Source organism: Lycium barbarum, chromosome 10 (assembly GCF_019175385.1).
Source record: "Lycium barbarum isolate Lr01 chromosome 10, ASM1917538v2, whole genome shotgun sequence".
Lineage (NCBI taxonomy): Eukaryota > Viridiplantae > Streptophyta > Magnoliopsida > Solanales > Solanaceae > Lycium > Lycium barbarum.
In genome coordinates this window covers 102115433-102129766 of record NC_083346.1, presented here as the reverse complement: position 1 = coordinate 102129766, position 14334 = coordinate 102115433, and the positions used below count along the sequence as shown (strand labels likewise).

Genomic DNA, 14334 nt, shown 5'->3' with positions numbered 1-14334 from the left:
GAGTCCCAATATTCCAAGACCCTACTCGCAGACTAGAGACTTCCTTAATCCACCTACCCCTCCAACCCTCACCCCCGTCCTAAAACATGACCCTAGTCCACCATCGTCTACCAAAGCTAGTAAAGCAAATATAAACTACTCAAACAGGCAAGAATCAATACTAAAACACAAGTTAGCAATAATCTAGATGAAAGTGTAGCTACTACGACAAGAATGATATAAGTAATGCAAGAATATAAATTAGCTGCAAGGATACAAAACAGAGAATTAAAAAAAAAAAAAAGGGCAGTCAGAGGTACCAACTCCAATTAGACAGAACCTGCTCACGCCGGAAGTACTGTTGACGCCAGAATTACTGTTCACGCATGAAAACTCGAATCTGTCGGAAAGGAGCAGGGAACACCAGAGAAAAGGAAGGAGAGAAGAGAAAGAAGATAGGAGAAGAAGAGGGGTGGGGGTGGGTATAGGGCTGTCACAAACCCTAGGAAAGAGACAACTTACCTGGAGGTTACTGGCCGGAGTTGGGGGGTAGGGGTGGGGGTGAGCGAGGGGGTGGGGGATGGGAAGAAGACCGTTGGTTTTCTTTTAGAGAGAGAGAGAGAGAGAGAGAGAGTCCACAGTGTAATATACATAAGAAATAAAATTACATATAGCATATAGTAATAGTTATATACATAACAAATAATATTATATATAGTATATAATAGTGAAATATACGTAATATATAAGTGCAATAATATATATACTTGTTCAAAGAATTGTATACATACATATCATATAAACAGTAATATACCTATTTATGGATTAGATAGAGACTTCCTTAGAGACTTCCTTAATCCACCTACCCCCTCCAACCCTCACCCCCGTCCTAAAACATGACCCTAGTCCACCATCGTCTAACAAAGCTAGTAAAGCAAATATAAACTACTCAAACAGGCAAGAATCAATACTAAAACACAAGTTAGCAATAATCTAGATGAAAGTGTAGCTACTACGACAAGAATGATATAAGTAATGCAAGAATATAAATTAGCTGCAAGGATACAAAACAGAGAATTAAAAAAAAAAAAAAAAGGGCAGTCAGAGGTACCAACTCCAATTAGATAGAACCTGCTCACGCCGGAAGTACTGTTGACGCCGGAATTACTGTTCATGCATGAAAACTCGAATCTGTCGGAAAGGAGCAGGGAACACTAGAGAAAAGGAAGGAGAGAAGAGAAATAAGATAGGAGAAGAAGAGGGGTGGGGGTGGGTATAGGGCTGTCACAAACCCTAGGAAAGAGACAACTTACCTGGAGGTTACTGGCCGGAGTTGGGGGGTAAGGGTGGGGGATGGGAAGAAGACCGTTGGTTTTCTTTTAGAGAGAGAGAGAGAGAGAGAGAGAGAGAGAGAGAGAGAGAGAGTCCACAGTGTAATATACATAAGAAATAAAATTACATATAGCATATAGTAATAGTTATATACATAACAAATAATATTATATATAGTATATAATAGTGAAATATACGTAATATATAAGTGCAATAATATATATACTTGTTCAATGAATTGTATACATACATATCATATAAACAGTAATATACCTATTTATGGATTAGATAGCTAAGTAGTTGGAGATTTTTAAAAAAGCAATTAATGTGTTTTGATATGTATTTAATTTGATTATCATGAATATATGAAACTCCTTATCTTTAGCCTTTTATTCATAGCAACATTCTTTATTTATGGTATAAAATCATATATACCTTGTATATATAGTATATTTGTAGATTATGTAATTTAATTAATAGTTGTAGATTATGAAATATTATATTCATTTACTTGTATTAATGTAACTTCCCATTTTTTAATAATAAATTTATTTATCTCAACTCTATCCAAATCCGTTTAACCAACCAACCCATGTCTTATACTCATTGGGCAATTTGCAGGATTGCCCTTCGCTGGGGTGGTCTTTAATGTTTGCTTCTCAAATTGGTGGTCTTCGATTTTTTCCCTTCGCTAAAATTCTCTTGGTTTCGGATTCGAACCCCCGCTCAATAAAAAATTTTTAAAAAAAATTCTCCAGGCCGAGTTTCAAACTCTACCTTAAGGTAGAGTTTTGGGCAAAATTCTCCCTTGTGAATCCAAACCTCTGCCTCGTGAAATTTCTTCTTTTTTCTACTGAGCTAGGGTTCGAACCCAGAACCTCGAGGTATTAGGCGAAGGAAAATTAAAGACCACCAATTTGAGGGGTAAAAATTAAAGACCACCCCAAAAGAAGGATAATCCGCGCAAAAAAAAAATGATACTCATTTAACCATATTTGAAAGCTTTAGGCAAACACCATTTTCAAACTTAATAACTGAGCACATTATGCAATTCTCAGTTAAAAACATCTGGATACTAAAACTGTGAAAGAGAAAACTTAAACATGAACTCGATATTTATAGTCAAGTTCAGTGGTGGAGCTAGGATTTTCGCCGAGGGGGTTCAAAATATAAAAAAATAAACATACAAAGAAGCCTAAGGGGGTTCAATATCTACTATATATACCTAAAAAATAATTTTAACCTTGCAAAAACAGTATTTTTTTCCGCCGAGGGGGTTCGGATGAACACCCTCGGCTCCGCCACTGGTCACGTTGATTATTATTCTATTCTGGGAAAACACACAAGAAGAGATTAAATTATAACACAACTACACAAACTATAGACACAAGGTAAGCAAAAAAAAAAACTTAATTTTAAGAAAATAACTCCAATACCACGTTGAATATTCGAAATTATATCATCTTCTAAATTTTAAAGACTAAAAAAAACATAAGAAAATTTGAATTTTACCTCGTGGGTATAAGATATGGGTTGATTGGTTAAATGAGTTTGGGTTAGGTTGGGTTTGATGGATTTGATGAGTTAAATAAATTTGTTATTAAAAAATTAGAATTTTAATGTGACATGGCATGTCAACTAAGAGAGAAGGAGGATTTTGTGTTTGGTATATTTTGAAGAAAATAGTGGTAGTTGAGTGATATTCAAGGCCTAAAAGAAACAAAAGTGATATTAAGAAGCAATTCTCAATACATGGGTGACCTTTTGAGGAATTTATTCGAAAAAAAACGTTCTTGAAAAATAAATGAATTCTTACTTATTTTCTCATGTTCGATTAGTTAGCGAAGGAAGGTGTGGAAGTTGAGAATTAGGGTAGATGGTTAGTAGGTAATAGATTGCTATCCTACTTTTAGTAGTATGTTTTAGGGTAGTCATGTAGTTTCTTTTTCGCTAATGTGTATTGATATATGTTACTGCATTTTTGTACATTTGCTATGCCGTCCCTTTTTCTTTTCTTAAGTTTCTGCATCAGTTACATTTCTTTTGAGTCGAGGGTCTATTGGAAATAGCCTCTCTATTCCAAACCTAGAGATAAGGTCTGCATACATTTTTCCCTCCCCAAACCCCACTTGTGGGATTACACTGGGTATGTTGTTGTTGTTTGTTGTTGTTGATTAGTTAGCGGAATTTTTTTTATGAAAATTCCCACCATCCACCCCCACCCCCACCCCCACCTAGAGGTGTCAAAATGGGCTGACCCAGCCCTAAAGGATCAAAAAATTAAATGAATTAGGACGGGCTGACCCCTTTATATTGAAGGCTTCTAAAATGGCAGCCCAAGCCAGCCCTAAGCGGGCCGCACGCTAGGACGGACCAACCCTTTAAGGCTTTTCTTTTTTCAGAAATAGCATTATCTAATAACTGATTTTTGATACAATTTGAACATGAAACTTTTTGCAATCTGAAATAGAATCTTCTACCACTCATTATTGCGCGAATTCATATTACAGAGATAAAATAAATTCAAGAGAACAAATATAAATTACTACTATTTTTGTTCACTAATTCAAATCACATCCAAAAGAAATTAAACATAATATAATCTCTAATAACTCCAGTTTCTAATTTACTACTCCAGTAAACATAATTTTCAATGGAGCACTTTACCCTGCAACATTCCAATGAACTTGATATAAACATAAAGAGGTCTACCAAAGGTCATTTCTGTTTTTTGCTACGTTCAATAGAGCCCGCCAATGTACAAAGTAAACATAAAGAGGATTCGCTTTTCAATAAAACAAGAAGCTACATGACTGAAATGTCCATTTTTAAATCTCATTGATAAGAGTTAAGAATCCAATTCTTATAAACTGATCCTACGTATTTCTTAATTTTCGACTTCTTAATCTCGCTTGCTGCATCAGTTGTATACTGTTAAAGATGAAAGAAGACATCTATCAATTGGGAACTATTCTACTAGAGGTAATTATGGAGTAGACTGAAACCGAAGATCTGAAGCATCAGGTAACAATGATAAGACCCTCTATTCTACTAGAATATTGTTTTTCTCTACATAAATATCCTCTCTTTTTTCCGTTCTTTCCATAACTAGATTATAAAAGCTACAGTAACAATCTCTCTTGACCATATAACAACTAATTCAACCGATTTCGAAATTGCTACCTCACAGTCCAAAAAGCATGTGGGTTTACATTTCGAACCAAACAACAAACGGGAAACATTTTCATTCTGTCTTCCTGTCAAATTCCTTCCCTGGTTACAAACAGGTAGTTAAATATGCATGTATTAATATGAAATACATTAGCAAAGGGACTGCTAATCTAATAACACACATCAATACAGACTCAACTTTTGAAACATCCAAGTGATGATCTTTAAAGGAAAACCACAAGTTTTACCAAATTGGTCAATTCGATCCCTTGTTTAACAAAATTCAGAGGCATCAGTTTGCATTCGTAGCCTCAAATGGGAAATAGAACAGCTCTGCCTTTGTAGAAGCTCTGGGGAAACGAATCAATTGTATGGTGACATTCCTTTCTTCCTTGGGATCAATGGCTATCCCTTGCTCAATGCACATCCTTACCAGAGATGGAGTGCGAGCACACAATAGCTTTACAAAAAGCAGTTCAGTTTTTGAACACTCAAAAGAACCGATGGTCACATGCTCGAGCTTGTTGAGTGGTTGGTCCAAGCAGGTTGGTGTCTCCAGATATTTCATAACTGTTTCAGCATTGTTGTCGCTACCCTTGACCTAATGTATAGAGAAATACCAAGTCATTTTAGCTTCTCAAGTTCACAAATATGAAGAACAAAAATGAACCAGATCATAAACATATCTAGTGTACGACCACATATATGTATCATTTCTTACCCGAATCTGAAGTTTACTCAAATTAGGAGAACTCTTGATTAACTGTAGGGCGTAAGAAGTGTGATCCACCTTGCCAAAGTCAACACCTAAATCTAGATGCCACAAGCAATTGAGCTTGGAAGGAAGCCCATCCGGAATAATGTTTGCACTCAAAAGCTTCGGAACAAGTACAATAATTAGAATCAGATGAATACAATCACTATAAGATATCCAAGTGAAACAACATGTCAATTTCTTACCTCAAGGACATAAGGACCCAAATAAAGTTGTTCAAGCAAAGGAACGTTAAAAAGAAGCTTTTCCAAAGTTGATATTTCATCATGCTTCGGAATATCAACCACTTTTTCCAATTCAATCCCTAACACGCCCAACTTTTTGCAATTCATAAAGCAATTTAGCACGAGATAGTGACATCCACGAACAACCAAGGACTCCAACTGTGGTGAAACAATCTTCAAGCATTGAGTGCGATGACATAACTTCAAGGTTAAACCGACCAGAAGAGGAGCATTGATAACGCAGAACTTTGTGGTTGGCACAAAAGTTATTTCTTCCAGATTGAGGGTTCTAACATTTTGAAAGCCAAGAAATGGATTTGGTGGTTTGAAGTCACAGTTGGAGAGCTCCAAATGTGTCAAGGTCGGACAATCAAATACAAAAAAAGGCAGTTTATAAGTTATTAAATAAGTTGTATTATCTGACATTTTAAGGGTTAGCTCCTTGACACCATTTCTGGTGACATAACGCATCCATCTATTAATAACGTCATATGAAGACAAATGTACTGCTGAAATATCAAGAACAAACTTCACAATGTCTCCAATATGCTGTAAGAGAATCTCATCCACTGTTTCCCTCAAAACAGATTCAGAGTTTGTTTGGCTGTAAAAGAATTGACATTTTGCAATTAACTTTTTGCAAAACAAGTTATCCAATACCAGATGCGGAAGCGAGACCCAAATATCTCTCCATTTTTTGGATAAAACACAAGTTCTTGCTGCATCGTGAACCGGCAAGAGCTCAAGGATACGATCGACAACGTTTCTTGGCAGGGCAGTGATTATATCTTCTCTTTCCACTTCAACAGCAGCTCTTTTACTAGGTGCTAAAAGAGGTTAAATATTCTTAGACTTAAAATACATAAACCAAAAATACAAAAACATCAACATACCCAGTGTAATCTCACAAGTGGGGGTCTGGGGAGGATAGAGGAGAAAAGGCCATAAATAGTCCCTTATCTATGGGAGTAGGTCTAAAATGGTCCCTTAACTATACACTTACCGGTTTTAGTCCTTTAACTATCCAAAAACTTATCAAATTTGGTCTCCGTCTTTTTTTTATACAAACTCATAAACCTTTGTCAGATTGATCATTAAACCATTCCTCAGGCCTATATTTCTCTCTCCCTGATTCTTTTTCCTCAAGCTCCTCTTGTTTAAAAAAAAAAAAAAAAAACTAGTAAAAATCGACAGAAAAAAAACCGACGGAAAGACCGACAGACTCTGTCGGTTTTTTCAATAATATTTTTAAATATTTTTTTTAAGAAAACCGACGGACTGCGTCGATTATTTTTTGCACAAAAATGCGCGAAAAAATATAAGTATTTGTAATATTATTTTCTAAAATAAACTGATGGACTCCGTCGTTTTTTTTTTTTTTTTTTTATAAAAAAACCGACGGAGACGGAGTCCGTCGGTTTTTAGACTGAAAAAACAATATAAATTAAATCAATGTAAGTATATGAACAAAAAATATCAGTGGTCTAGTGGTAAAGCCCTTTAATGCCAAGGAACATAGCCGGGTTTGACTCCAAGTTCCTACATTTCATTCTTTAATTTTCAAAAAAAAAACCCGACGTGAGACCGTCGGTTTTTTTTTTAAATTTTTTTTAACAAACGCAGTCCTTCGGTTACGAAACGTGAGAGAGAACTTGAGGAAAAACGTTGAGGATAAAGAATGAAATTGAGGAAAAAGAAGCAGGGAGAGAGAAATATAGGTCTGAGGAATGGTTTAACGATTAATCTCACGAAGGTTTATGAGTTTGTACGCTGTTTGTATAAAAAAAATAGATGGAGACCAAATTTGATAAGTTTTTGAATAGTTAAAGGACTAAAACCGGTAAGTATATAGTTAAGGGACCATTTTAGACCTACTCCTATAGATAAGGGACTATTTATGGCCTTTTCTCGAGGATAGAGTGTACGCAGACCTTATTCCTACTTGGGAGGTAAAGAGGTTATTTCCGGTAGACCATTAGCTTAAAGGAAAAGCATAACAAAGCAATATGGAAAATAAATACTCCCTCTGTCTCACTTTAACTGTCTTAGTTTGACTGGAACAATTTTAAATCTTATAGTCTTAAATAAAAAAATGTGTGTATCTTATAGTCTAAAACTTGTCAAACTTGCTAAAAATATTGGACATACAAAAAAGGAAAGAAAGACACTTAAATTAGGACGGAGGGAGCTAAAGAAGTAACTAAAAAGGGGAAGAGAGAGAAATGTATACCTTGAGTCATGGTGGCTGATTCAATTAGAAGAGCACCAAAATGCACAAAGGTGAGAGCACTGTGGAGCATAAAGAAACTTAAAAGAGTTAGAAATCTTAGTAACCACCGAAAATCGCAGGTTGCCGGAAGTTGTAAGGGAGAAGAAGAAATAGTGAAATCTTAGGGTTTTGGGGATTTTTGCTTTGGGGTTCCATCACATAGCCAAACAGCTCTTTGAGCTCCTTTGTATTAACCAAAAAAAAGTCGTTGTTAAGCATCAACACAAAGTTATTTTATAAATAAATAATTATGTGTTTGTAGAAAAGTGCTTAAATAATTTTTAGAAGTAAGAGTAGTGTTGAAATTAACAGAATATAAGGGATAAAGGGTAAAGTTGTTAGTCAAATTAAAATGACTTTTACGCTAAAAAAAATAAGTTGGAGTTGAGCAACTTCTTGGTTTTAGCTTATTTTAAGCACTTTTTAACTTAAATTAAGTTGTTTTCTATTTTTATCAAATACTCAAATAGGTTAAAAATAGCTTATAAGCTGATTTGATCACTTTATAAACTGATTTGACCACCTTATAAGTCAATCCAAACGGGCTTTTTATATCTCCTTTTTATTCTGATGTTCTTTTAAAGTTTCACTCCTGCTGAATACTCCTCTCCTAATTTCCAATTTTACTTGTCTCCTGTATTAAAAAATAGATGCTCATTTTACTTGTCCAGTTTACAAAATCAAGTGATAATTTATATCATACTTGTTTTGTGATAATTTATATCATACTTGTTTTACCCTTATTATTAATTATGAGTTGAAGACTTCAATAAATATTATTACATTATTTCATAGTAATTAGGGGTGATATAGTAAAATTGTCATTCTGTTTATGACTCCTTAGGGGCGTGCTAAAATCAATACATGATAAGTAAAAATAGACTGAGGGAGCAGTACTCTGATAAGCTTTAAGTATTGATAAGTATTTTTAAGGCTGAAACTGATACTCCGTCTGTTTCAGCTTATATGAACCTATTTGACTGGACACGATATTTAAGAAAGAGTGAAGATTTTTTAAACTTGGGGTTCAAAATAAGTCTTGAATATTTGTGTGGCTGTAAATCATTTCATAAAGTGAATTTGTTTCCAAATTAGGAAAGAGGTCATTCATTTTGGCACGGACTAAAAAGGAAATAGATTCACATAAATTGGAACAGAGGGAGTATTAATTAATGAATAAATAGTGACGTGTTTGGATAGATGTGCTGAAATTGTTAATAACTAGTTGACGTGTTTGGTAAAAAGTGCTGATAAACTGTTCTTACGTTAGAATGACTAAAATGTCCTTAATTTTTTTTAAAATATCAATATAAAGAAAAGAAGGAAAGATGGATGAGGAGTAAACAGGAAGTTAGGAGTTTGTTTAGGATTTTTTTGTTTTTGAGAATTCAAAAAATATAAATATTTGGTCAAAACTAAAAGTGTTTATAAGCTGAAAAATCATAAGTTAGGGATGACCAATTTATGACTGATTTGACTTATAAGCACTTTGGTATTTACCAAACGCGTAGATAAGTTAAAAAGTGCATATAATGAAGCTAATTTGATCGGCTTATAAGCTTTGGCAAACACCTTCTAATTGATAAACCAACTATTGAATTTGATTGCGCCTCTCACAATGACAAAATATCTAAATATTTTTTTATTAATAAATATTAGAAAAATATATTAATCTTCAAATCTTGATATATTATCTCAAGTTCATTCCAACCTCACTTGGACTCTACACCACTATCTGGTAAGATTTCTTCTCCATCTCAACCTCCTCGTTTGTTCTCCTTTTCAATCTCCTAATATTTCTCCTTCACCTAATCATGTATCTTTATCTTCTCCTACTAGAACTCTATCTCAATATAATCCCTTAAATTTCTCCCCTTTATCTAAATCACCGCCCGGATCCTCATGCCCACCTAACTTACCTTTATGCCAATCTCCTCAAATAATAACTAGAACTCCGATCTCAAATTCATCTTCATCTCTAATCTCTAATCCAAACAGTGCTCCTGGATTGTCATTAGCTGTGGATTTTTCAGATTCTCCCCTAGCAGACAATCCTGACCCATCTCGCACCCACTCTATGCAACTCCGACCCACCACCATGCAAAAACGCCAAGCCCATCTAGCCTTAACCAAACCAAATTATCTATTGGAGGAACCTAAAAACATTTTTCAAGCTAAGAAATATCAAGAATGGCGTGACGCTATGCAGGGGGAATTGAATGCTCTACATCAAACTAAAACATGGAGTTTAGTGTCGCGCCCTTGCAACAAACATGTAATTGGCAACAAGTGGATTTTTTGCATAAAGAGAAATACGGATGGCTCAATAGAACGTTACAAGGCACGCCTTGTAGCTAAGGGTTGCACACAACAGTCCGGTATTGACTATCTCGAAACATTTTCTCCAGTAGTCAAATTTACCACTGTTCGGACAGTCCTTACACTTGCAACACTTCATAATTAGCCTATTCATCAACTTGACATCTCCAATGCATTCTTACATGGCCAATTAAACTTGACATCTCCAATGCATTCTTACATGGCCAATTAGACACTAAATTATATATGGAACAACCACAAGGGTATGTTGATTCTTCCAAGCCTGACCATGTCTGCCAGCTTCATCGCTCTCTCTGTGGCTTGAAACAAGCTCCCCGAGCTCGGTTTCAACGCTTGTCAAATTTTTTAGAGAGTCTCGGTTTTCACTCCTCTAAGGTCAACACGTCATTGTTTGTTCTTCTACAAGGTACATTAAAAATCTATGTATTGATTTATGTCGATGACATAGTTGTTACATGTTCAGATTCCTCCAAGTTGTCATGGTTTCTCACAAAAATTAAGGAAATCTTTCCTGTCCGCGACTTGGGTGCCTTGAATTATTTTCTTGGAATTGAGGTAAAAAGGGTCTCAGATGGCCTATTGTTGACACAAAATAAATATGCGGCTAATCTACTAAAAGAGACAAACATGCAAGAATCTAAGCCGTGTATCACACCAATGGCAGTGGCTCCGACCTTGAGCAAGACAATGGGTGAGCCGTTGTCAAATTCTGAGCAACATCGTCAAATTGTAGGTTCCCTGCAATACATGACCTTGACTCGCTCAGACATTGCATTTAGTGTCCACAAACTAGCTCAATTTATGCATTGTGCAACTGAGGTTCATTGGCAAGCAGTAAAGCGTCTACTTCGGTATATTCGTGCCACAACCAACATTGGTTTGTTTATTTCCAAGAATTCTACCTTGCAACTTCAATGTTTTCCAGATAGTGATTGGGCTGGCTGCCCCGATGACCAACGTTCTACTAGTGGATATCTAGTGTATCTTGGCAACAATTTGATATCTTGGTCGTCAAAGAAACAACCTACTGTTGTCAGGTCCTCAACGGAGAGTGAATACAAATCACTGGCCAATGTCACAGCTGAAATCATGTGGATGAGCTCTCTTCTTCGAGAACTTGGCTTCCCTCCCCGCGTCCCTGCTATCATGTGGTGTGATAACATCGGTGCAATTTATTTGAGTGTCAATCCCATTTTTCATGCCCGCACCAAGCATATTGAATTAGACTATCACTTTGTGCAGGAGCAAATCAAGTTAGGTACGTTTCAGTTCGCTTCATTTCCAGTGCTGACCAAATTGAGGATATCATGACGAAACCGCTTGGACAACAGCTCTTCTCTATGCATTTTAGCAAGCTTCGTCTCTGTTTCACATCGGCATCAACTTGAGGAGGGTGTTAAAATATAACTACTACATTATTTATGAGTTATTATTTATTTATGTATTCTTTGTAATTATCTTTGTATTCTTTGTAATTATCTCTTGTACTTGTAATTATCCTCTACCCTCTTAGTAGTTATCCCCTGTAGCTATCCTTTGGCTTTGTAAAGCTATATAAGTAGTTCATGTATACATCAATACAACGTAAGAGTGATTGGCTTCTTAAGTCCTCTTGTCTTGCTTATTATTTTACAGATTCCTCATATACTGTTTAGTGAGTGCATAGCTTCTAACAAGTCTATAGCATTAATTTTCTCAACAACCTTCACACACGGCAGATTCATATAGATACAAAGACGATACAAGCTTCGCTGATGATGAAAACATGCGGTTCCCTTTTTTATTTATGTTTAGCTTTTCACATATTAGATACCATCCGAAGGTAGTTTCCTTTTTTTTTTTTTTTTTTTTTTTTTTTTTTGTCTTCGTTTGATTCTTTTTCCTTAATCTTTTGTTTAGTTCTTTTCTAAATAGTTAATGTGTTGTGTTTACGTTAAGATACAATTAGTTACAAGAATTTGTACGTTTGGGTTAACACTATCGGGTATGGTATTGCATTTATAGTTGTATCATTTTGGTATGACTATAATGCATTCTTGAGAAGCGAAACATGACAACTAATTTAAGATTGGAGGGAGTAATAAAATTGGCAAGGCACTATGCTGACCAAAACTAATGATAGGCCCAGAAAGCAGTCCATCAACGATTTCTTCTTGATAGTAATTGTACGTTTTTTTTATAGTAGCTAGAAATTTAGATGACGATGAAACAATTGGAGTCCGGAGCCAAAATGACTTATTTTTTGAGCTAATAGACTAAAATATAATGCATGTTTTTTATACCAAAATGGGTATTTCGTTGGATAATGGGTATTTTCGTTGGTTATCCAACGAAATACCCAAAAACAATACTGTTCCGGTCCAGATATTGTTGCATTTCGCTACACTTGTAGCGAAATGCAACAATTTTTTTATTTTTTATTTTTTGCATTTCGTTTATATTCCAACGAAATAGGAATTTTTTTTTCCTATTTCGTTAATATAAAAACGAAATAGGAAAATTAATTATTATTTTTTTGTATTTCGTTTATATAAAAACGAAATAGGAAAATAATTTTTTTTTTGGTATTTCATTTATATAAAAACGAAATAGGAATTTTGTTTTTTTGGTATTTTGTTTATATAAAAACGAAATAGGAAAATAATTTTTTCTTATTTCGTTTATATAAAAACGAAATAGGAAAATAATTTATTTTTTTTGTATTGCGTTTATATAAAAACGAAATAAGATTATTTTTTTTGTATTTCGTTCATAGACCAACGAAATGTGACAAAATTTATTTTCTTTCGCTAGAATATGAACGAAACCCCCCCCCCCCCCCCCCTTTTTTTTTTTACCGTTTTCTGCTCTCCACATCGCTGTGGTTTTAATTTTATTTTTCTGTTGGTTCAATCAGTTTCAGACGAGCATTGAATAGTCGTCAAAATAATATCTTTTACGTTTCGTGACTTATAGCCTGTTTGGCCAAGCTTAGTTTTTCCCCAAAAGTACTTATTATCAATAAGTGTTTATTTTTTTTTAAAAAGTGAGGTGTTTGGCCAAGATTTTGGGAGAAAATAAGTGTTTTTGGGGAGTATGAGAAGCAGTTTTTCAGAAGCTAAAAAAAATAGTTTTTGCCCAAAAGCACTTTTTTTGAAAAGTACTTTTGAGAAAAATACACTTAGAAGCACTTTTTAAAAGTTTGGCCAAACACTAATTGCTGCTCAAAAGTACTTTTTAAATTAATTGGCCAAACACAAACTGTTTTTAGTCAAAAGTACTTTTTGAACATAGAAAATGACCCAACAAATGATACAAATTCTTCATGCTTATCAACAGAAAATAATCTCCAACGACTAGTCACAGTTTGAACATAGAAAATGACCCAACAAATGATACAAATATCTTTATGTTATATTTAACAATCTTACTTTCCTCACAATTTCTTCATCTTTTTTTCAAGTGTTGTTCTATGAAAATGACTAACTAAAAGAACATTTTATAATATAAATTTATACCTTTTTAACCAGTAGCTTCGACGATCTTTTTAGTATTTTAATTGCAGTTCGTTGACCAATAAACTCTACTAACATTTTTTAAAGCTTTTTTTAACTGAAGCAACGATTGAAATTACCAACTATTGATTAATTGAACTTGTAACTTTTGTTTTCTTTATTATAGTCCACTACACTAAGTACAAGATATAAATAAATCAAAAAAATAAATATGAACTAATTTATAATGACTAAATCAAAAAATATATGTAAAAACTTATAAAATTAATAAATTACCTCAATTTGAAGAAGATTATGGAACAAAAGTTGAGGAATCCTTGTGATAGGATTAGTAAAAAAGAAAAAGAATGAAGAACAGAAGAAGAGGAAGAATGGAGAATGGAGAATGGAGAGGATAAGGTAAAATAATTTAGGGTAAAAGTGGAGAGCAGAAAAAGGATATATGAACGAAATAAATTAAAAAAAAATATTTTCCTATTTCGTTTTTATATAAACGAAATACAAAAAAAAATAAAAAAAATCCTGTTTCGTTTTTATATAAACGAAATACAAAAAAAAAATTATTTTCTTATTTCGTTTTTATATAAACGAAATATATATATTAAAAAAACAATTGCTGCATTTCGCTACAAGTGTAGCGAAATGCAACAATATTCGGACCGGAACAGTAATTTTTTGGGTATTTCGTTGGATAACCAATGGGTATAACTAACGAAATACCCATTTTGGTATTAAAAAAAAGCATTCTAT

The 14334-nt window shown here is 34.1% G+C and overlaps 1 protein-coding gene across 1 annotated transcript; it reads right to left on the bottom strand.

Moving 5' to 3' along the window:
• Positions 1-4524: 4524 nt before the first annotated feature.
• On the bottom strand, positions 4525-7956 carry LOC132615062 (F-box/FBD/LRR-repeat protein At1g13570-like). Its single transcript, XM_060329617.1, has 4 exons — positions 7712-7956; positions 5443-6308; positions 5204-5359; positions 4525-5083 (listed from the first exon to the last, which is right to left on the bottom strand). The coding sequence occupies exons 1-4, from the start codon at positions 7779-7781 to the stop codon at positions 4775-4777; spliced, it is 1401 nt and encodes a 466-aa protein (XP_060185600.1). The 5' UTR covers positions 7782-7956; the 3' UTR covers positions 4525-4774.
• Between the last annotated feature and the right edge of the window lie 6378 nt (positions 7957-14334).